The 25,275-nt window shown below is 43.2% G+C and overlaps 1 protein-coding gene across 2 annotated transcripts; it reads right to left on the bottom strand.

Annotated features, from left to right (window-relative positions):
• Positions 1-3,797: 3,797 nt before the first annotated feature.
• ptp4a2b (protein tyrosine phosphatase 4A2b) lies at positions 3,798-24,956 on the bottom strand. Of its 2 annotated transcripts, none has more exons than XM_037092203.1 (7): positions 24,779-24,956; positions 8,730-9,022; positions 8,301-8,409; positions 8,122-8,214; positions 7,886-8,016; positions 5,827-5,901; positions 3,798-5,139 (listed from the first exon to the last, which is right to left on the bottom strand). In XM_037092203.1, the coding sequence occupies exons 2-7, from the start codon at positions 8,732-8,734 to the stop codon at positions 5,028-5,030; spliced, it is 525 nt and encodes a 174-aa protein (XP_036948098.1). In that variant the 5' UTR covers positions 8,735-9,022; positions 24,779-24,956; the 3' UTR covers positions 3,798-5,027. The 2 variants fall into 2 exon arrangements, with proteins under 2 accessions (XP_036948098.1, XP_036948099.1); XM_037092204.1 differs by lacking the exon at positions 24,779-24,956 and adding an exon at positions 21,856-21,874.
• Positions 24,957-25,275: the final 319 nt, after the last annotated feature.

Below are 25,275 nucleotides of genomic sequence, written 5' to 3'. Positions count from 1 at the left end.
ATGTTCTTTACTAAAATCTGATGTTTTCCTCTTTAATTTATGACATAATTTCAATACTTGTATCATTTATGATGGTTTATTGGCCTGTTTGCTTGGGGTTTGGGGTTATGAAGCATTTTAAGATGCTTCACAAGACATCACAACAAGCAAAATATCCACTAATATTGGCGATAAGACCAAAATACCAATGAAGGGACTGGTGGACTGGTTCTGTTGCTAAGTTCAAAAGGTGTAAGCGATGGTGTGAGGTGTTTGCGCTCTGTCTGTCGGGACAGTAAATATTCCACCTTTTGATGCCACACTGGGCCTGTCGAGAATGAACTTCCCTTCTGGCTACTAAATTCCCCGACTTCATTGACCTCAGCTGACTCTCCGGTCCTTGTTGTGGATCTCCAGGGCAAAATCAGTTGTCACTTGTCACAGTTCCAATCTGCGACGCCACGTGTGTGAGCCTCACATCTCTACCCGTTCAGCCCTCCAGCAACATAATCCAATGTGACAAACATTTTACAAACGCGCCTCAACACTGTGTGAAAATTGATAATTTCTTTGTGTTTGCACAGTTTTAAAAGATGCTAAAACCCCTCTTTGAAAATTAAATGGCTTTGCTCTGAAGCACCGCAGAATGATATGCACCAGTGTAGCCTGTGGGGAGTTACTGTGCGGAAATATTCGGTCTGCCTTAGACACAGACAATTGATCAAAACAGACTAATTAATGTATGTGTTTTACATATATTCATTTCCGTATCAAATATTAATGAAAATAAACGTATTTGTTTTTCAAATGAGCACGAGGCTATCAAATATTTCAGACACACCTCATTAAAGATACAGAGCCGAGAGCGAACATGCATTTTTAAAGGGCCACGATTCACAATGGGGTGCGGCAGAGTTGGCTGCTGAGCGCCGCGGCCTAGATCAGCCATGCAGAGGGCTGAGAGGCGGCGCCAGATCCAGGCTCGTCTCGTAAAAGAATCTGAACCTTTTCCCCGCTACGTCTTTTACAGCAAATATAAAAGGCGTCCTCGGGCACTGATGTCCAGTTAAAAAACAATTCACGTAGGTTTAAGAGCGGCTCTGACCCAATGAATCTGCAGGGTAAGTTTAGAAAACAGGCCGAGCATTACCACAATTACAGCATCGCCTTTGGTGAATCTTCTGTAGTTAATGTTGGAGGACAGTACAGCGGGGAGGCAGTGTCAGACTGTGGATCCACACTGACGTCCACTTAGTTAAATCTAACTCAACAGCTAGACCAACACTCTCGAAAATCCATCAGCATTACTAATAATAATTACTGATTCATGATTTTGAAGTTAAAAATGCCTCAAATTCTGTTTCCTGCATCTAAAATATGAATATTAGTCAGTTTTCTTCGTTTAATAGTTCCCACATTTTATCTGCAAAACAATACTTACAACCGTCTCCTCATCTCTCGACATTTATAAGTCATTTATTTGGACTAGAAACGTCCAGAGCTGTCCGTCCGTCTTTCCTGTCCTTCCTTCAAGCTCCTGTCGATGGTGTCAAACTTCAGACGACTCCTCAGCTTGTGGCTAATCTAATCAATTTGTCCCAACAACCTTCTGTAACCAGCGAGGCATCGGGACAGGATGTGGGTCTGACAGAGTTTAACCTGCCTTTTACCTTCACTTGCTACAATTCTAAGATGGCTGCCAGTGTATGACTACAGCCATTAGCATGATTATGTATATATGAATCTTATTTTCCTTCCACACTGCCTTCAGTAAGGTGCAGAACAATGTGTTTAGGCTGAATCACAGGAGATTTGAGAGCATAAATAGCGGCAAATTCACCTTCATTATGTTACGTTACAGTAAGATTAGATGTGTTGGATACAAGTTTGAGTGACCGTGCAAAGTGTGGTGCCTGCGACCCATCTCCCCCTCAGATAGGATCATTTTAGGCCAGACGGGCCGCAGGACGAGGCCAGTCCTGGTCCAAGACTGTGGATAATCCGCAGTGTAAGTACGTGGTGGATCTTATGAGCCTGCTGATGGAGACGCGCAGCAGGCGGCTGTCCTGACGCTTTCATCTCAGCACACAACAGGTTTTAATGGCTTTGATCCGTCGTACCCGGCAATGACCACATACTGAGTCATTTATCTACTGGGTTACATCAATCACTGCACCACCGAGATCCCGTTAGCTCTTACTGACATCTATTGGTGGAGAGAATTAACACATCTCCTCTGTCTCCCACAGAGATGCTCCTCTTCACTACCGCTCTGTAATATGACATGTCATGACAGTCAGGAGGAGAATTAAGATCCTTTTATTGCTATTTGTGATGAAACAATCTGCTCTTTGCATGAACCTATATCTTATGGGTGTAAGTGCTGGAAGTATTCACAGTGCATCTCCTTCTACGAACAAAACACTTCCAGTTTTCAGCATCGATACTTCACTCAAACGTCAAAACCTTCAAGTTAAACTGGTTTCATTCATACCGCTCATAATGGGTGGGGACGATTTTTCAACGTCCATCCTCTTTACTCATACTTGCAGCTAGAAACTCCACCCAAACATGAACGCTCCTGACACTCAGAGCTTCCACGCTTCTTAAGTTTTTCATATCATTTGCACATTTTATGAAACTCATGTCTCCATCTTCTCCTCCAGCTGCGTCTTCATTCAAAGTTCTGCCAGTAATGTAGTTCAGCTCCCAGCTCACACCACGTTTGCACTCTTCAGCCCATTTCTACGTTTCCAAATATTCATGTTCCTTCCTACCAGAGGTGGCAGAAGTACACACATTCTTTACTCGAGCAGAAGTACAGATACGTGTGGAGAAAGACTCTGGTAAAAGTAATAAAGTACAGGGTGAGGATTGTCTGCAGTCTCACAGCAGTGTCTGAACAGTTCCCTCTCCAGTTGAGTCCAACACACCGCAATGAAAGAATCTCGTCAGCTGGAACGATGACTGCAAAATTAGATTTAAATCAGAGGCTTTCACTGTCAAACATTACCACTGCAGACTAGATTCATATTATTCAAATTGAAGCTGTGAAGCTACACTGAACTGGTAACACAAGCTAATTTGTTTGTGGTTCCGCTGCATTGTTGCAGGCAGAGACTATGACGAGTGTGTCGGTCCCAGAGCTCGTTCAGTCAAAGCCAAACTTCACCGCCGTGTCCAACTGTTGGACTTTGATTCATCTCAAATTAAACACCTTATTAAATTGGTAAAACTACTGAATGAGCTAAATCCCCCAAAATCACAATGTCAGACATGTTGTAGACGTTGTTGCCTTCCTGCTGCACATCTCTCACTTCACTTAAATGAGTGTGGCTTCAGTCATGGCAGCACTCGAGCAGCAGAGGGGGCACTTTCAGTTGGATCAGGTATTGGCTGAAGTCGTGATTACCGGTTGAGGTTGAGTCATCTCTCAGTACCACGGTGTCCTGTGCCTTCCACGTGGTGCTGAGTCAGAGACAGGACATGTAGACAGACATGGCTAATGAGCACACCGTCTGGGGAACACCGAGTGCGTTTATCACCAAGTGAAGGGTGACGAGCGTTGTTGCTCATCTTCAGGGGAAAAAAAAAAAAAGGATCAAAGATGACATTTTGTTATGAAGGCTGGTACAACACATCCCTGCTCTTAAGGAAATTGATTTCAGGCATGAATAGGAAGACCGATAACACATTTCTACTGGAACAGAGCAGAACATCCGGTAATATTTACCCACCCTTATTGGAAATAGAATCAGCAACAACATTCAACCTACAAAGCCAGTGAGAAGACGGGGAGGAAAAGAAAGACACGTATATGCTTTTTATTTCAATTTATTTATCTTTAAAGAACCAATACGAATTGGGGATGTTTTCAAAATGGGTACAATGATAAAAAACTGACCATTTTCATTCTTCTCCACGTTGTCTTTCAGATTGGATCTTAGGCTCTGTGTGTATGAGTTTAAATATGCATATTCAGGGAAGTCCTATTGTAGCCCATTTTCATGAATGAAAGCAGGAGAAGTACCTGTTGTAAGAGTTGTTAAATGTTTTCCTGTTTAACTGCCTGGATGAGTGTCTGAGGTGTGTATGTATGTATATGTGTGTGTGTGTTTGTGTGTGTGTAGGATGCTCAGCAGGGTTTGGTGGGCTTTTATCTGAGGTGGACTGATTATTGCACTCCAACAAGATTTAATAAAAATAAAAAATAGAAGAAAGAAAAAAAAACATGGCTCTTGAAGGATAAAAGAAAATAACAAAACTATTGGATAACAAAGTGTCCTTGCCCCTGCCAAACTCATAACTGCCACACATATCATATCTTGTGAATAAATATTGCAGACATACTCAAACTCAGTGAACCCCTAAACTGAAAGTGACTTTAAGCAAGTGAAGGGTAAAAAGGAAAGCATTACTGCATTTTCAGGTGAACTTTTTGAGTTTTGTGTGCAAAAAAATAAAAGAAATAAAAAAAAGGACACACCCCAATACCAAACTGGACAGTCGCAATGTGTGTTCAAGGTTTAAAAATGTCTTCTTGTTTGTTTGTTTTTTAAAAAGATACATCATTCTGGCCTAATCTTAATATCAATAATTAGTGGAAATAAAAATCAATATATCGTTTAACATTTCATCTTCTCATCACCATTGTTTGTGTAAAAATAAAAGTTCACAAAATGGAAAATGTTATCCCATGATTACAACTGAAACGAAAAAAAAAAAAAAGTAAAAGAAGAACAGGATGGACTCAAGTTGCAAAAAAAAAAAAATTCTGGCCCGTGGTTGAACAGTATAACCGGGAGGCGGGCCTATCTGTGTGCTTTGACCTTCCATTCATTGGTTCAGCTGGTGGATCCCCAGATCTGGATTCATTCATTCGATCACTTGCTTGCTCTCTGATCAATTAACCATGACTCAGTGTTAACAAATCATCACAATAATTACTGATAGCACTCTCTTCATTTTTTTTTTTTTTTTTTTTTTATCTCCCCATGTTGGAAGATTCCCCACTAGATGCGCATAAGAAAGATGCATTGACAGGCAGCCTACTGCACACAGCAGTTGTGGCCGTTGGTATCCTTGAACCGCAGACGCATTTTGGGTCTGTATTTCTCGAGGTAAAGAAGCTGTTTGGAGTTGAAGGCTCCACGTCTCTTCCTACGAAAAGCAGAACGGAAAAAGAACACGAGGAAAATGATTAAAATGACAGTAACAGCAGAAGAGAGTGAATATAGTTAAAAGGTACATTTAAAGATGCTAACCAGCTAGCTGTCATTCTGGTGATATTCTGCTCCATCTTTGTTTTTAATAGAACGTGACAAGATGCCAATTCTTACACATTGCACTAGGATCAATCCCACTCTCATATCTGTCTGGGAGTACACTTAAAACTTTGAAATCTACCTGCTTGCACCTTTAAGGATTACCGCGTTACGTCTTGTTCATTTAATCTGTACAAATAAATAAAGTGTTTAATAAATCTGCCACTTTCCAGTATTTGCGTGCCAGACTATTTCTTGGCAGGGAGCAGTAACTTCCTGGAACATTTTGTGAAGTGCATTTGTGAAAAAAAAAAAAAAAAGATGCATTTCACAAAATACTGAACTATTCCAGACATCTTTCAGGGTATAATCTTTGTTTGAGTTGTACAGCCAGACTCTATAATGACCTTATTCACACAGATAAATACCAAAATTCATGAGTTGTCTACACCAACAAACTCAAGAAACAAAAATGCATCACTGATTTAGCACATTAACAACCTCATTCACATTCAAACAGACTGCACCATTGACTGATTCAGACTCTTAACCTGAAAAGCTCAGACATAGGGAGGGTACTCACTGCCTTATGAACTGCACAGCATCCTCGTACTTCATCCCACTCTCAATGAGGGCTAAGGCCACCAAGACTGGAGCTCTGAGAGGTAGAAGAAATCCAGTGGACCAGTTCAAGGAGACAGTGAGAGAATCAAAAGGAGGAGAGAAGGAGAACAGAAGATTAAATGCCATGGTTCACATGCTTCCATAGTAATATGGTGGAGGGAACGGGAGGGGAGGGGGGGTCAAACCTGGGAAACAGGCCTGGGAAATCAACAGGGGTGCACAAGTTCACTGTTGGCCCAGCAGGGCACCACCTGAGCCTCTCACACACACACTAATCTGTGATAAGTCACAGTAAGACAACCCCCACTCTTCTCACCAGATGAGACAGAGTGAGGAAAAATAAAGAAATATGAAAACTTTCTATGCTGCTCGGCGGGTCAGATCTCAGTGCTGACACAGCATTTCCTCGAGTGGCTTTTCTCTCACACAAAAATCACGAGGGACAGTATGTGAGAACAGAGGGATTGAAAGAAAACTAGAGGGAAGAGAAAAAACAAAACAGTGCGATAGTGTGGACGGAGGGGTGAGAATATTGTCAAAGAAAGGACCAACAACAACAAGGCACATAGCTGCAGCCTCCCACACTGAGGATCAGACTGCAAAGCTGTACAGAAAACCCAGCTGACTGCAGTAAACACAGGACGCTAAAGAAGACATGAATTCAAAAAATGCCTGTCTAACCAGCACTGGTAATTATACAACCTCTGGAATGCCACAGCAATGCAAAACGCTGGGAGCCATTGAGAAATCATTGGCTTATTATGCGATTGTGGTCAGGAAAGACATTTTCACACTCGCCTGCCCACGTCATGTGCTTCTGCCTTCTTTCTCTTTGCACTTGTGTTGTTATTCGGGTTAAGTCGCCTGTAATTTACTGTCACATCGGGCCGTGAATATGACTGTGCACAACTGTGCACTGCCTAAGTAACCCTCATGACCAACACACAGATCACATGCAAATGTAAATGCCAGCTGATCTAGTTACAGAGGAGGAAGTGAGGGTGACAATTTGAGATGATGAATCGATTGCCGGTGAATATTTAAGATAAGACACGGAAGAAAAAGGAACCAAAGTTTATGGACGGAGCAACACCTTCAGTTTCACACACAGAGGAGGCTGTGTGGTCGATGCTGAAGAAGCAACAAGTGTTAAAAGGGAGAACAGAAGAAAAAACGTGTTAATCTGACACTCGTCTCTCTCAGAGGCTTTGGTGCAGGGGTGATGAAACAGACCCTGCAAACAGCAGTGTCACACTAAACAGACGATACTAACAAGAATGGGAGAGATTACGTCAAATAGGTGGGACTACACCAGGAAACAGATGGGACCATGAACACCCTCTGGCTTCTGCTGAGAAGCTGATAGTGTGTTGCTGCTTTCCAACTGTAGTTTCTGACCTCAAAGCATAAAATAAAATCAAGTATGGCCCCACTGCACATGTATATGATTTATTTAACACGTTAAAACCATTAATGCTACAACTGAGATTACACAAGCTCGTCACACTGCCTCTTTCTACATTGTTCGTCTTAACGTAACATTAAATTAAATTACACACTAAAGGGGCCAGTTAAGGCGACTTTAGCAGCCCAGGGAACCCTCTCGAGGTATTCCAGACACATCCAACTGAAGGGATTAAATATTCCAGTTGGTCTGGGAGGAACTCAGTATCACCCCTGAGTAGCTGAAGGGCATCACTGGAAAGAACAATGTCTGAGTGAGCCTGCACCACCGTCCCTCAGCCACTGGGTCGGCAGGTGGAAACAGGTGGATAGAGAATCTTTGGATGAAATGTCCACACACTCATTTTCCTTTAGACCTGACATATCTGCCACTGGAGATGTTGTATCCAAGACAGGGATTTAATATATACCCTGATGTACCCTAATATACTGCATCGCAATTGAGGTTACAAAATGGTCCAGATGGTAGAAGACAGACCGACGATAAAGCAAAACAGACAACCAGCGCTGTCACTGTCACATCTCTGGAGAAAACAATACAGCTAGCTACTCACCGGCCAAGCCCTGCAACACAGTGCACAGCGATGCAGCAGCCAGGCTCCTCTCGAAACTTGGTGTTGAGCAGCTTGAGCCACTCGTCCACAATCTGGGTGGGAGGAGGGGCACCATCATCGAAGGGCCAGTCCTAGAGGAGACCAAATAAGACTGTGTGAAGAGTGTGTACTTTGGAAAGGATTAACATAAAAGTTAGAGAAAGCTTCCACTAATGTGCATATGTGTCAACACTCACCACAACCTGTATCCCTTCCTTCTCTACTGGAGCCTTATCATAGGTAGCATCACACACTCTCACCAGTGTGTTCACGTGAAACCTCTTCAGCTCCTGGCAGGCATCAAAACAGAGGATTTTAGACACGGGAAGTGCAAACGAACACACACAGATAACAACACAGACAGGTGCGGGCCTACCTCGGTGAACTTGTTGAGCGTGGCGTTGGTGGGGTTGTGGGTGATGAGGAACCTCATGCACTCGTAGGCAATCTCGACTGCAGCGGGGCGGTTCATGTTGGCGAGACGGCTTAAAAAACAATTACAATACAATACTCTTACAAAACAAAAGCGACTTTTGGCTCAGAAGTCAGCAAAGACTGCTAGGAGATTTATGTGTTCAGGAAAGGGTTGAATAAATAAAAATGACAACACGTGGGAGAAGGATGGGTCAACAGGTGTTCAACTATAGAATGATGTACACAATGAAAAGGTAACAAAAGGGATGAACTAGTCCACAGTACTCCGGGATGTAAAAAATGAATTAACACAAAACCAAAAAAATTTAAAAGAATAAAAAAAAAAAGAAAAAGATGGAGAGACTATCCAGGAGTCATCCAATCAGTTTACCCCATTCAGGAGAGCTGTTTGTGATTGGCTGTTCGAGGAGAAAGTGGAAAGCAAAGGTTTTTCGTATTGGTTGGGACAGGGCAGGGCAGTCGGGCCAAGGACTACGCAATATCCCAGGGGGCCTTTGGAGGAGTCAGCAGTTCCTAGCGTGCTGGCAGTCAGGGGGGTTTCTGGGTAGCGTAGTCCCTCGGGGGGCGGCCGATTCACTTCTCCACGGAGGTGAGGTGCTGTGCCTGGCAAAATTCTCCGCTCAAACACGCCATATAGGTGTGGCTCAAGTCAACACAGAAACCCTGTCGAGAGAGGGAAAGAGACGACGTCACACATCTGCATCTACGGCTGATAAACGTGTTTGTACAGGGAAAATCGAAGGAGTGACGTTTTCAAATTGCAAGAGCCAGAATTAGGTAATGACCAGTGCCGTAACAAGTTTAGCTATTGATTTCACCGGCTAGACTCCTTAACTGGTAAATTAACTCAGCGGTGGTTCATTAACTTAATTCTGTGCACTGGAAGACAGATTTAAGCTGTCAAACTTTAAGCTCATCATTAACATTATCTTTATCAGCTGCACTACCGGGCTGGCGACATCAGTGTTAAGGTTCATCAGTCGGGTATTTAACACTTTGTAAGATGTGACCTATCTACAAAACATCACTGCCATATTGCAGCCATTAATAAATATAATCTCGACTCTCATTTCTACATATAAAGTGAAACAATTGCATGATGTTAATGACGACAAAAATCACGATGACACATTTTGGTTCAGTCATACACAGACATGTCTAATACTTTGTGATGTCACAAATCATGCTTGCAGAACCAGCTGTTAAAACACTGCGTATGTCATGCTACACAGTGAAGTTCAATCCTTCAACTGAAAGAACAGGAAAAACACATTTTTGACAGGAGGGTTTACTTTGAAAGTCTAAAGTACACCTTGAACTGAGTGTTCAACTGAGTGTAAAACTATCACCCACATGACCGTCGTCACCATCAACAACACGCACACAATCTGCATTCATGCACTGCCAATGTTTAATATCTGAAAATAAGAAACATACAGGCAAGCTAGCTCACCATGATCTAATGTTAGCTGTTAGCTACCTGGCTAGCTCATGAGTGCGCTAAAATGACATGGATACATCACCACAGTAAAGCACAGTAAAGCTGTTTGCATTGCACCAAATTCAACTTGTGTTTTTGTTTCCCATGAAGTCCTAAATTCACATTCAAGCTACATCACAAAAGCTCAGCTTAAAAAAAGAATGGTGCTGATTCTCACTTGGCAACATTAGAGAGGGCTAAATGTATTGCAGTGATAAAGATTATTATTACTTTTAGAGGTTCTGTTATTAAAGTTAGGTGTGCTTGAGCACCAATAAAGGTCTGACATTGCCAATGTTAGTCACCAAAATGGAAACTAATAATATGCAGGATGAAGCAGACACACACTTCACAATGGTGTCTTACAGAACAGGTAATGTCTGGTCTGTAACTAGCCAGGGAGCATACTGTCAAACTCTGCCAAGACCTTGACAGTCTAAATCCAGCCGCCACAAACTGGCTAGAACCGTCTCAGAGCAACATAGGAGGGGAGGAGGGAGGGTGGCAGCTCACTACGCACACTACGTACACAAAGTAGTGGGCGGCGAACTGAGAAAAGGGCTTGGACTTCAGCACCGTGTCACAGGCAGCAGTCACAAGGTGAGGATTGCAGGGTGGGTAAAGCTTCAAACAGGCCGAGCTTTTCAGTCCCACGCTCCCTCTTTTCACCTCCTTGAGACTGACACAAGACTCTCTGTACTCTGACTCTCTCTCTGTTCCTATTTCACTCACAATTTACTCAGGACACTTAACTGTAACCGTTTTAACTTTGTCTCAACCTCACCTGATTGATTTCTAGTGCAGTTTTGTGAAAAGTACCAGTTCCAGACAGCCACCTCTCCCTCCTTCCACTTTACCCCACTGTCACTTATCGTCTTATCTAAACGCCATCCACAGAGCCATTGTCAAAAGGGATTCATCAACGCACTCTCCTATATACATTTCTTTCCTCTTCTCCATCTTTTATACTTGGCAACTGCCACAAGGGCACTAAAAACAGCCCTGAGGTTTTCTTTTTCTCGTGTGGTGGCCGGGATCCTCCGTGACGCCTTTAATTACCACCTCTGAGCAGCACTGAATACAATGTGGCATTGCTGCAAGCAGACGACTGAAAAGCGGTTACCTGACTTTAGAGGCTCCCTTGCTTTTAATCCCCCAGAAAGGAAAAGGATGGACAAGGGGCCTGAGGGGGAAGTTAACACCTGTAAAACCTGACTGACAACAGACAGCAACTGTTAAGAGAGACTGAATCATGGAGGAAACATTGAAGGACAAAAGAGCCCACAGACACACCAAGGACACCACAATGACAGCTTTTGCTAAAAGATGAAAAGCAACGGCATTATGGACAGTTGCCCAGATGCAGTGACTTCATAACATCTGCATTTTAATTGCAGCCAATAGTAGGGTTAACCAAGAGGCACGAAGGCAGACCAAAACACCATTTCAAAGTCAACACCGGGACACACGAACTGAAAAAGATCTGGGATAGGTTGGAAAGCACAAGCAGTCATTATGAAAAATCACCATTACACTGCATGCAGTGTGCACGAGAGTAATCACAACACTGCATTGGTTGCTAGTGAACCATCGATTTATCTGCAAGACATCGGTATCAACTAATATTTGCCTTGCTGACTGCTGACATAAAAGCTGTCAGTTTGTATGGCTCTGCAAGAACTGAAAAAATATTCACATTAATTAGGTATAGCAGATAAAAAATGCTTTTGAAGGAGTTTCCTTTCACCAGGGGAAAAAGTATGGCTGTATTAAAAGGTTGTTTCACAAATGTGTTCAACTGAATTTGTGCTCTTTCAAGTACAGTGTAGTGAAGGAGGACTTTTGACTTTTCAGAATGAAGATTGTCTTTATTTCGCTGGCAGAAGATTCGCTGTGTGTGTGTGTGTGTGTGTGTGTGTGTGTGTCATATACATTATTATTTTATTTCTTTTTTAAAGGGCTTTGGCCACTGGCCATTTCAAAATCAACCACATCACTATCGGTCGCCATTATCTCACCAGGATTAAATGTTTAATCCTCTCCTGCCGTCATCTGATGAAGACAGAGGAAACAATACACGTAACAATAGACATGTCAGGCTTAATGGCTGACACTTCAGAAACTGTATAATCACACAGACTGCAGTAATGTAATTGAAAAATCTACTGCAAACAACCGATCCCTCATCGGCAGTCTTGTGGGAGCTTGTCAATAGAGAAGTGAGTAAACTGTGGTAGTGTCAGGCTGCCAGCTGACTGCCGAGCGCGGGAAGGCATGCAAATCGCTCTGAAATTTGCAAACTGGTTCCGCAGCACAGATGCAAGGGGAACAAAACAAACGGGGATACGTACACACCAAATCTGTTTGTAGACGCAAAAAACATGCTTAACCACACAGGAAGCAAGACGCAGTGTATACAAAGGCTTGACAACTGTCGAGCAAGTCTGCAACCTTCAGATGAGTCAAACATGAATGGGTGAACATTGCTTTACTGTAATAACTAAAGATAACTAACTACACAGGTCATTTGGAGACTGACAGTTTTTCATTACAGATTCATAGCTCAGTCTTAAAATGTCTAAATAAAATAGAGAGAACGCTGCAGACACTTGCTTGTTTCATTTATAGTCTGTTTACTAAAATAGAAGAGTCAGAAACCCATCACAATGATTATCTGGGCACAGCTGCATGAAGCTAAATGACTCATCGTCCCAAATTTCAGTGACCAATTCCAATTTATCTGACCAAATCCCAGTCTCCGTATAAATATACACAGACTAAATGATTTCACCGCCACTATCAGGCTGAATGCATTAAACAACAAGAACAAATCCAGAATCAATCTTTAGCATGACGCCATGGAGAACGGTGGAGTTACAGCAACAGGTGCCATCGATGCCACCTTCCACAAGCTGCAGCAGGTACATCCAAAACAAATGAGTTGCACAGAAACTCTGATGTACTTATGTTAAAAGTTGCATCCTGCCTTTGGTGCATGTCTGTCCATGTGCAAGTATATATACACTACAAAACTAGGAGAAAGGTCATGGAGTAAATGCAGAGGCCCATGCAGTGGCCCAGAGAAAGCTCCCTTGGTGCCCTTTTCCTCATCACGTGGTCTCCTGCTGAAGTAGCACTGGGAGAGGATGGAGGGAGAGAGAACTTCCCAAATCAGCTGGCCTCTCCAAGAAATCTCCTACAGTGACTCAGGAGAAAGGAAAGAAGAAGAAGAAGAAGAGAGAGGGAGACGCTAGTGTGAGAGAGCAGGGAGCAGCTGTGCAAGTTGATAAGGGCCGCGATATCTCGGAACAGAGAAGGACATGGAAAGCTAAACAGGTGATTAAGCTGAAAAAAAGAATGGGAATCAGGGCAGGGGTATCCTCAAACTACCAACTCATCATTTTAGGATGATTCAGAGTCTAAAATTATGTAAAGCTTATTAGAAAATTGAAGAAGAAAAAAAAGAGTGCGCTCATAATATCAACAATACTTTGGAGAACTGTTAATGTATCACAGCTAAAGTGCATGGAGACATGGAAATTGCTACAGTGGGGGTGCTAATTGAAAGGATTTACTGCCACGGGACTCTGTATCTGTAGAGCTGAGGCCGTGGGCAGCTCTTGCCGACACCTGATAGCCGTCAGGTGGCCAATCTTCATCACTCTCGCAGCACCACTTCTGTATACATACACTATGTACACCCAGTGTATAGGCATGGTGATAGTCACAAGCTGGCTTGGGCAATACATCTGCCACAAGGGTGAGGGGGTGGTTCTAAAATTAGAAAGAAAAACACACACTCGCACACAAGTGAGTGAGCCCAAATGTCTGGACATCGACTATACAGGCTGGGAGGGCAGGGTGGCAAAACGTCAAGAGCTTCGTCCAAAATGTGGAACGTCTGACGCCACCTTCTTCCCCCCTTGTGACAGGCCTGTCTGGTGGTCTGAGGTTGTGCCCGAGTCTCGCTGGTGTTTTGTCTGCAGCCAGACTGGGCATGACCAGACTGTTCTGCCTTGAAGCAGCTGGAGGGATACTTGGCTGTGTGGGAGCAGATTCAGGGAGCGGGGGGAGCGCCTGTCATCCGTGGCAGGATGGACAGTGCAGCGAGGAGGGAGGAAAGCCCTGTTCTCCTCTGAGTGAGAGGAGCACGGACAGCCTGAGAAAGATAACACCCACCTGTCGGCTACACCCAGTGCACACACTTCTCCTTTTCATGTCTTGTTTACTCTTCATAAAAACAAATAAGCATCAATACGAGGTGACGGTAAAGTAGAACATTCTCCTTCTAATTGTTTCCTTTTTGTGATAAAGCTTGTATTGATCTGCAGGAGGAAACCGTCGACAGCTGCAATCAAACTTAACAGAAACCGAGAACCAGCGGGAACAGATCCAGCGCCATGTGTCACAGAGGCATGTCTTCATTCCTGTGGCCTTTGTGAGTTCCAAATAAAAGATAACAGATATGCCTGGCAATGTCAAAGAGAACAGGGACAAAGGAATCCTAACAGGAAGAAATTGGTAAGTTGTTGAAGAAAATAATTAAGAGGACATAACAATAGATAAGCAAGATGAAACAAGGGAGGGGGTAAGTGCAAAAAAAAAAAAAAAAGAGCTTGGCGTTGACTGTGGCTGACATTCAACAGAGGATCACACCTGCCCAATGCTCCAGCTGGTTCCTTGCAGTGACGTCAGTGCTGTTGAGAGGCAGGGTGGTCGAATCTCGACTCAACCTGGCTGCTCACACCAACGAAAGGATGAAGAAACTAATATCCATTCACTTAAAATGAAAGCTGGGACATGAGGGTTGGGATCTCATCGACTTTGTGATGGTAACAAAGTGTGCCTCTGCTCAATTCTTGCCCCAGTAGACCTAGTGACAGACACACACGCCTACTTTTAGGGTGTTTTTCACACTTGGTGCAGTTTAAATGAACATGAGGGCAATTTCGCAGACACTGGCCTAGTGTGAAAGTCGGTGTCAAACTTGGGTGTGGGCCAGACAAGCAGTCTCTGGCCCACCACAAAACAGTGGGACAGGGTGACCCTCAGCGAGCTCAGGTGAGGGGGGCTTCTTATTGGCACCCAGTTGCCAGTCTAACCATCCCAAGTTTAACCTGCCCAAGATGGACCCTCGCTGCAGTGAGCACAAAGTGTGGGTCTCGAGACCACTACCGACCCTTTCACCCCCCCTTCTCCCCATGAGATGCCCTCCTGCAACCCTGTTTGTACAACTAAATAACTGGGGAACTTCTATTGGGAAGAATTCATAGGAAGTGAAACATGTATATCACTGAATTAGCAAAGCTTCGCCCTGTTTCGATGTAAATTCACACCCCTTCTGTGCTGGGCTGACATGCCGAGTCAAAGCAAGTTATGTCAACCCAGAATACTACTGAAATCTGTTTAGAATTATCTTAATGAATAATGCAACAAGTGCCGCACTTAATGCACTCGACAAAGCTGACACATATGTTGTCACTGCCCACGACTTGTTTAAAATGGTTCCATACCTCTGACTTTCCTCCAAACTTGCTCAAAGTCAATTCTCCTGTTTTTTTTTCCTTCACATCTTCAAGCTCCCTGTTGCACTTAAGCTATACAATCAGTGATGCCAGTAATGCGTTGCTCTAATCTGACCACTTTTTTCAATAATGAGTTAATATTTCCAAACCAGTAATCAGATTAAAATTACTTATTCAAGTCACTGTGCGTTACAATTATTTTTATCATTTTCCTTAGTAAAAATATACATTTTTGCTTTCTTCTTGCATTTCTGGGAGAGATGTCACGTATGATACAAGTCACGTTCTCATCATGGGAACAACTCACATGTAACACCATGCAGCAACAGAGAGAGATGCGCACTTTCTGGCAGGAAATCCAGTCACATTACTTAGAGTTATTAAAACACACACAGACACACACACACACACACACACACACACACACACACACACACACACACACACAAATGCTTGATCAAAGCCCCAGCCTGACCCGAGGATAGTGGCGGGAAATATCAAGCCGACCCGGACCATGGGCCAGGTCGGGTCAGGCTCGGGCAGAGAATCTAAACTCTATACACCACAAATAAATAACATCGGGTGAAGGCCTGCACTGTTCTGAGAAACAAGAAATTAGCCTAGTGTGAAGGTGCAGCTGCCAAACACACAGGCATGACTGGTTTTCATCTCAGTGGGACCGAAGAAACATGGTAACATTAAAGGACTCTTGGGTTTTCAAAGTTTACAAGTGTGACGTGGTTTGCATACTTTGTTGCTATGAATGCCAGTTGCAAAATCAGTTTGGATGTTAGAAATCTTGGTATGAAAGCATACCTTCAGTAACATAACCCAGCATCGTGAGAAGTTTGAGTGCAACATTCAAAGCCCGTCGTAGGTCACAAGATAAGAGAATTAACTTCATTATCAATAAAAACAAAAGCATGTTGTGGACTCTCGGGACCCAGTCCAAGACTGAAGGGGCCTGTCAATGTGGGGTACAGCGACAGGTCACCACACCATTCAGCAAACAGTGCACACATAAAGGAAGGTAGTGTGCTAAACTCTCCCTCAACAGTCATTCGTAAAAACACACACAGCAGGCAAGTAGGAAAATACACACACACACAATCACTACAACAAGATACAATGGTTGAGCTTCTAATCCTTTTTCTGAGCCTTACCAGTTTATCTAGTGTAACAACCAAGACAATCAAATCCCCAGGCGTGTTGGGACAAGACGGCAGAGATGCGTAGGCTAAAGTGAACTCCAACAGAGATACTCAACTGTTGCCGTTCCTCCCATGAGCTGCACACTCCTGAGGTTTCGAAACAGGAGTCTCAGGATGAAAGTGATACATCAAGTCAGTAAGTTCTTGTGCTTTGTTGAACTGAATTCTGATAATGGGCCCACCTACGCGTTTCTCAGAATGAAGTCCTAGATCCGGGAGGAACCTTTCTTAGAACAGCACCTTTACTTCACCTGCATAGTTGAGGGTAGGGAAGGGTCAGCGAGGCAAAACATAATCATAGCTGTGTGTGACGCATCGCCACCAATACTAGCATCCTGACCAAACCTCAGACATGGAATGTTGTTTGTCCAGTTCAAGTTGGATGTTGCAACACCTTGCTGTCTATAGTTAAATAAGTTAAATAGTGACTACAAATGTATGCTAGTGCATTCTCATTACTTTGCCAAACAAAAATGCTGTAGAGTAAGTTATACAGACGCTTACTGCCTCTAACTGGAGCTGCCGTTAGCTAATTAACTCAATTAGCCATGCAGCTAGCAGTCTGGACTGAGAGCTCAGGGACCAGATGTGTACTGGCGTCTGCACCACTAGCACAGGAGTATTAGACTGGGACGTCTTAACTTCAGCCACTTAGCATGCTAATTCCTCTGCAACATAATAAAAAGGGGGCATTCATGTCAAAACTGCTTAAAAACATTAAAAAATGAACTAAAATCATCAACAGAATGTGAAGAAATTACATTAAGTTAAGTCTTACATCTTGCCCCTTTGTAAAATGATGTCTGAACAAATAATAATTATCCACAGATTTATTAATATAAAGTTCATATCAGAAATAAATAGGAGGAATTTACAACGCCTTATAGAAAATGTCCTCTGTTTGACTGGAAGGATGGACAAAAGCATCACAGAATAACTCAATCAGTCAATATGAGCAAAACAAAAAATTATTTGCATACTAGTCACCTAATCAGAGCCTTATTGGGACATGAGTCACAACTGGTCATGTCTGTGTTTACCTGCATCAAGGTGAAACTGTGCTCACTGCAGACAGTCTGACTCAGGCTTGCGGTCGTCTTGCTTTGAAATATAATAAACCTGTATTTTTTTCTCACGGGGCTGTTACCACAGACCCCTAAGATAAACAGACTCCACACCTTGGGTAGTAGTACTTTACAAAGACTAGTAACGAAGACTTTCCTTCTAAACTTGCACAGAGAAAAACATCCTTCCTGTTATAGCCTGTATGTGGGTGGACTGTGTTTGATCAAGGCTAGAAATAGGATGGGGGTACAGAATGACCCTCCATGAATGCAACACTCCAACCCAGCTCACACAAATCCTCACCAGTGCCTACAAAATAGATCCTTTCACCAGTAAGGCCGACCTCTTTGAAGGGTTAGAGTCTCACCACAACGTCTAACCCAACCTTGCACGCACATTCTCATCTGTTCACAACAGTACTGACAGTCTGTAGAGAGGGCACGCAACAAAAATGAGAGAAACATCAAAAGGTAACTTTACCGGCAAATGGCTCAACACTGGCGTGCCTACTGAGACAAGAGGAACGCTCTACTGCAGTGTGGATGAGGCTTTAAATAAGAATGTGGTTGTAGGGCAAATCTGATTGTATATTGACCACATTTACTAGTGCTCCATTTTCAATTTTACAAGTATTTTGTTTCAGACAAAACACAAAAGACTTGGTTGAGTAATGTTCAAATTAAATCCAACTTAAATATAAATGTTCACATACAGATGGCTGTAAACAGACAGCACAGGCCGGAATACAACTTGATAAAGTTATAACTTGAACTTGAAATACTGATATAGACCATACTGTAAGTTGACAAGCTTGAAATATTCATGAGCTTTAAAGTTTACTAGCAGTCTAAATGCAGCTCACGCTGGTGTTTTCTTTTCTGGAAACCATTTGGTTAAGCATGGTGAATTTGCAGAAGTTACTCTTGCAAGCAACAGCTTTTAATTCAGTTGGAGAGAACTTGATGAAAGCAGGTTTAAAATAACAAACCTGCATCTTTTCAACATACATCCTGCTGCCTAACAACTCAAGGACAATAACGCATGGGTAGCATAACTTTTTACAAACAGGGTGCCAAGAACATTAGAGATCAACTTAAAATCAATGTGCTTGTTAAGCCCCTGCCATCTGAGTATTATGCACCGTTTGGCTCTGTGGTTTGTCAGAACTGAGACAGCAGAACTGTCTGCATGATAGAGGCTGTGAAACGCTACTGTGATGTGCGCTTCTTCCTCTTGATTAGATGCACTTATCTCTTACTGTATTCTTTGTCCACAGTAGCTCAGTATGCTACTGTACGCTGTTGCAGATGGGTGTGAGTGTGCCATATGTGGCTTTTAGTCCTTGTGGTGCTGAGCCAAGCACAGTTATTTGTTGTCCACATCCACACGGGCCGTTTTAAGCAACAATGTCAGAAGTTTAGAATGACGAAGGATCATGGAGGCACTGGTTTTAACTGCCCATCTAAATGATGTGGACATTTTGATAAATGGAGATCATTCTCTCCACTATTCAGCACAACAGGTTACCTCTCTCTGCTCCCAGAGGACAGGAGCTCGTCTTCCCTGCAGAGCACTTGTTGTTCTGGCTTCTTGTGTCCGTGTAGACGTGGTCGGAGAGGGGAGAGGATACGTAACCCTCACATTTCCATGAACAGGCAAACACCCCCTACGCACGCACTCGCACATGGCAAAGCCCACTTATCACACTGCTTTGCAGCCTCTGAGTGAGCACAGATAAACAGTGTGACGATCAAAGGCCTCTGATAGCGCTTGGGGGGAGGGCGGGGGGACAAGGACTGATCCGTCTCTGGAAAGGACTGAAAGAGACCAGGGCTCAGTACCTTAGAAATGGGAATGAAAAGAGGAAAACATGTCCAAACAAAGGCCCGTTCTGTCCTCACTGTGGCCTAGTTGCACTTTTAATTACACTTTACTCAAAACATAACACCAGCATCCAAACAATCACATTTGAAAGAGGAACACAGTCAGACAGAACACTGACATTTGACTATAATTTGAATAAGGATTAAGAGTTGGGACACAAAGGGTAACTTACTCTCTGCTGACAAAGAAGCCAAAGGGGGTAAGATAGGCTCTCAACACAAACAAGTGTTCCTGCCAAACCTGTGCTCCAACAAACACTGGACAAAATATGTAATATTTACTATGTAACTGTGATAGTTTTGTAGTACAGACGCATTGTTATGACTGCAATTATCTTAAGAAATATATATATATTTTCAAGCCATTTGAAGGACACTTTCTTAAATCTAATGATGAGCTTCTGGACCAGTTGTTGCAGTCTCACCTTTTCAATTGCAGAAAATTGCAGACTACAACTGCTTGTTCAGGAGTAATTGCAGCTTGGAAATTGCAGCCGTTAATGACAATAAACAAGCAAGTGGGAGAGACAGGAGGAGGAGAAGACTCTGTCGTCAAAATGTTGGCACTGTGTTTTGGAGGAAGCTAATCATTTTATGCTATTCCCATAGAGTTGAGCTGGTATGAAACGATTTGTTTTCATTCAGAAGAAAAAAAAAGAGATGAAGAAATTTCATGGGAAAACCTCAGTTAGAGGCCACATGATGAAGGAAGCTGGAACTTGTTTGAGCCACCATCGTTTAAACATTAATGTTTCAATGGATCACTAAATGACTTCTGAAACTCATCCACTCGGAACAACCATGGATAAGATTTCACAATGAAGTCACAGTTTAAGTTAAGACAGACTTCAACTGTCTGAAATGACCACATGCACTTTTCAGATATGTTGTTCCATTAACACAGCAGCCTGTATTTGTGTGTATCACGATTACTATTTTTCCAATAGCAATGCAATAATCCAGACAAGACAGGTGATTTTGTTCAGGTATGTGGATCAAGGGACTATATTCGGCCATCTCTGAGCTCCCTTATAAGTCATAATCTCATGTCACAATCCTCAAATCACCTCCAGGACAAACTCTCCCTGCTTAGACGGACACATGGCAACGATCCACACCTCTGCCTGTTTGCCAACAGTACAAGTACACAAGGACAGTAAGAACTAAAAACAACTAAAACAAGAAATTAACAAGTACAACAAAGATCTTCACAGCTGCAGTGCTAATTAGTCGGAAAGAATATGAGGTGTTCCTTCAACATCGCAGTCGACTTACATTTTACTTCCATTCTGGCAAATAACTGACAGACACTTCCTGTGGAGCTAGTTTAACTTGTTTTACTATTGTGCATGTAATTATTCGGATGTCAGAACGACTTACTGGAGTCATTTGAAGACAAGTTTATTGCGACCTGTGGAAGAAGAAAAAAAAAATACATGGGCATATTTCCACGACCGTCTAAAATAAACATACAGTAGCGTTGAGTGCAGGAGGCCGACACTCAGCAACAGACAGACTCAGACATGAGAATGTCTGCTCGCATTTCTGCCGAGAGGTGCAAAGCCCCACTGCGACATCAATTCTTCTGACATTTGGAGACTAGCTCGGCCTTCTGACAGCAGCATCAGGGGATGCCTGTTGCCATGCCAACAATTATCTCAGCAGTAGCAACAAGTGCTCCTGTAGGGAGTTTTGGTGTCCCTTGTGAAGAGATCAGAGAAGAGCAATGGTGCTCTCTTTAAACATTCACAAGGCAAAGCTGAAGACGCAGCAGGAGGTGCAGCTTAAAAGAGGGTCATGGTTCAGAGCAGATCCAAATACACTCATCAAAGTACTTTTTAACCTATGAAATACAACTTAGTCAGCAGAGGCCTAAAGCACACCCTGTGATCTCAGATCAGCTTCAGGTACCAGAGCCATCTTTTTATGATTATGGCCTCAATGAAAGCATTAGTTTGAGGTCATATTTTGACACACATTTCATGCGTTTAATAAGCCGCTTAAGGAAATTAAGAAAAAGCTGCCAAGCTCCATTGAGAAACAAAACAGTGCCTAGGTAATGGGAAAACACAGTGAGCTTGTTTATGTGCAAAAAACCCAGTGTTTTCTGGTCTATAGTTGCTTCAATACTAAAACACTTTCTGGATCAGTAAAAGTGAGCAGCTACGTACGTACGCCTACAAACAACAGCTCTAATAACAATAACAACACCCTTTACTATAGCATGTTTTTGGCAAAGGACAGTGTTTTCCCCTGCTAACTGCAGCTCTGGCAGCTGTAACTACACAAGGTAGCTGTAAACACAAATCACAAAGCAAAATCCTATTCCTACCTGTTGCTATAGTTTCAGTAGGCAGCCTTGCAGCAGCATCTAGAGGAGGTGTCAATCTGTCAGACACTGCCAGTGCTCCAGAGCCTGTGCCTTCGCTTTATCCCGGCGCTGTGGCAACAACAGTAAACGAACACTGTGCCGACCGGGGCATGATTCATTAACCAATACACAGCACAAGAAACACACATGGTGCCCATGGCTACTAACGCATAATTATATATGGCTTTACGCTTAATGGCTTGAAATGAGAATAAAACAGTGTGGGTAACTAATCCTAGGTTTCCACTTTGGGCTGATTTCAACACAACAAACTTGCTCTGGAGCCAGGGATCTTAGCAAGCGGGTGCACAGTAAAACCAACACTTGTGTTCCGTTCTCACCACAGCCCAACGCCCAGGGGCAAAACTAGATTTTAAATTAGCCAGATCTGTTAAGCCAGTCACAGCGGAGTGGACCTCTTCAACCCCACCTTTCAACACTCACAGCCACCCTGTGGCTCGATGGGCCAAACGCCAGCAGGCTACAACATAGGTGTTCTTCTCCCCCAGTAACCTCCTTGGTAAGCTGGCGTCATGTTACTGTACACTGGGCTCGCCTTTCACAATTACGGTAACCAAGGCTGAGAACTTCCCTTGTCACTTTGCCTTTTTTAATGCTGCCTGTAGACAGCCGAACCACCCTGTTGATGGTGTAAAATATCATGCTGGCATACAGCTAGATTTAGATGAACTACCACTAACATTAATCGTAACACAGACCAAATTTATTGTAAGCAGAAGTCAGCAATTTTAAAAAGGATCCTGTACTGCTTATCACAGACAGGAAACACAGATATCTAAAATGATATATCTTAGAATACTTATTAATTTTAAGATACTATTTCCATCAAACACAGAGATTCTGAAGCAAAATAAAGCGAGGATTGGCCTTGCAGTTTCGCTTCACATACGTCAACAAAAATGCTACTCTTAGAGACTGGACCAACAGGTATCAGGAATCTGATGTGCATTGTGGTATCTCATGAATGAGGGCTTCCCACTGTACATGCCTGCCTTCAGCTGCAGGCTGTGCTCTGAGTGGACCCAGCGCTATTTCTAGATTGGACTGTGTGTGCATCATGTGTCAATTAGCTATAATATAAAGCAGGTCACCAGTCCGAGTGACCTACTTTTTTTCAATAAAATGCAAATAGAGCATAAAGACTCACAATGCCACTCTGTAAGAGTTGTGAAAACCTTTTCTTTAGAAGAAAAAAAAAGCAAGTGCGTCATTCTCGTCAGCATTACTTAAACTGGTACAATTCTGGGATAAGCATTAATAGACATACGCGGATTATGACGAGAGCTGCTTCTGTTACTTCCACTATACATTTCCACACCCTCGGTTTGTTGTGATAACTGATGGTATGAGTGCACCTCACCTCTTACACTCTGTGAGGCAAATTAGGTCACCTTGCAGTGACTCATGCAGGAATGTATAATTAGCTTACCTGTGACACCAGTTACTCATTGACTCATCCACCCATGTTGGTGGGGAGTGTGCACAGCCATTCATCTGTGTTAGTAGCCTGCTAGAATTTATTATCAGTGGAGAGACGGAAACCATTGGAAGGTCATAAATTGAAAACTGAGAGGCATGGGAATGTGCTGCGGCCTTTAGTGTCACAGCTGCTCTGCTCAACTTCCTCCCCAAGTGCATTTCCTCATTTCACTTCATCCAACATGGCTAAATGGTTGGGTGCTTTTCTGTTTTAGGAAACCAGACACGGCCAAATTATAGACCCCACCTAACCCCAGTGTTTGCTGCATTTCTAACATGGCAGGCTGACGAATTTGGTGAGTCGAACCGGCTAGCTGACAATAATAATAGTAGTTGCACAATACAGCCTGGAACCTAAGACACGATAAGAAGCGACAGACAGGAAATATCGGGTTGCCGACCAGTTCGCTTTGTTATTAAAATGTCAGCTTGGCATATGGCTTCGAATAAATAGGTCAACCATGCTCTGGGTCAAGATTTGTCACAAAGGGCGGAAGGCAGCTAGCAAGCTCAATCGCCATCAGCCTGTGAGACCACCGCTTCACAGCCGAAAGAAACTGGAAAATGCTGGAAATCCCGACCACTGGTTATATTTTAAACATCTAAAATGGTGCCACTGTCGTGAACAGTAGCCAAACCAGCAATTGAAACGTTAACCAAAGCATCGTTAACGTTAAGCTAGATGTTGACCAAGAGAAATGCTGCCTTTACTGATCCACCAGGAGCTTAATGTACAGCTAAGGGTTGCGTTAGCTCTTCTTTTATGGGGGGAAAAAATGCAGTCGACGTTCAGTTAGAACAATAACATGGCGTGTAAGACACCTCATGTGTTGTGTTTCTACATATAAATAAAACCCAGAGACTGCACACTGGTGCTCATAACGTTAGTCACATATGTTGCCTCTTCTTGTTCTAGGAAATAGCCTTAGCCGCACCAGCAAGCTAGCATAGCTACAGCAGCTAGCAGGCTAGCTCAGATCCGTCACTTTGTATTTTCCACAACCATTTATTAACCAGTCCAGAGACATGTCAAGAACCACCATGTAAGAGTTTACTACCTTGAGGTTGGGTAACATCGACTGGGAAAACAATTAAGAGTTCATATTAGCTCACGTTAACACGTTTTTCAACAGTGTACGTAGCCAACCATCCAAGCTTTTCTCTGCGAGCTAACGTTAACGTGGCTACATACTGGATCTTCTACGCTGACAACCCCTCATGAAACTTCCTCCAGCTCCATTCTGTTGCACTAATCTTCTGACAACATGCAAGCTAACTTTTTAATCAGGCTGTCCTGGATTTAGGGCGCTGCAATCGTGTGCGATCAAATCAGAGACAAGTTCCAGGAGTTCAGTTTTAGTTATTGAGGTTATTAGCTACTTACGAAGAGCAGGCTGAACATTGAAATCCCGTGACTACACCGGAGAAAGTGGAGGGAGTGTAGAAACCGCTGCCAGGTCGCCTTTTTGTTCCTCTTCAATGTGGCAGCTTGAATTCTCGTCGGAGGTCGGGAACTGTTATCGGGGAGGAGCTCCTCGGTTCGTGGACGCCTTCACGGACCGTCGGGCATGCGACTTTCTCGTCAGGAGGCAAGCGCTTTGCAATTATGGACTGCGAGTCGTGTCTGGGAAACAAGTACGGTATATAGTAGAAATCCCCTGGACGTTATTTTTTATTTTCTTATGTCACCACTTTAGTTGGTGTGCATCTGAGTCAGTGTACTCAATAAAAGATCGAGAAATTGGAAGTAGCGGCTGTTCCCTTTCTTTGAGAGCGCGTGAGCGCGTCAACTCGGATTCTCAAGTACACACCTTTTAGATGTCCGAGTTTACCGGGATCACGTGAATGTGGCATGGAGGGTCTGGCGTCAGTACGACGTAA

The sequence above is a fragment of the Acanthopagrus latus genome, chromosome 3 (genome assembly GCF_904848185.1).
Source record: "Acanthopagrus latus isolate v.2019 chromosome 3, fAcaLat1.1, whole genome shotgun sequence".
In the NCBI taxonomy this organism is placed as follows: Eukaryota; Metazoa; Chordata; class Actinopteri; order Spariformes; family Sparidae; genus Acanthopagrus; species Acanthopagrus latus.
This window is presented reverse-complemented; position numbering and strand designations above follow the sequence as displayed.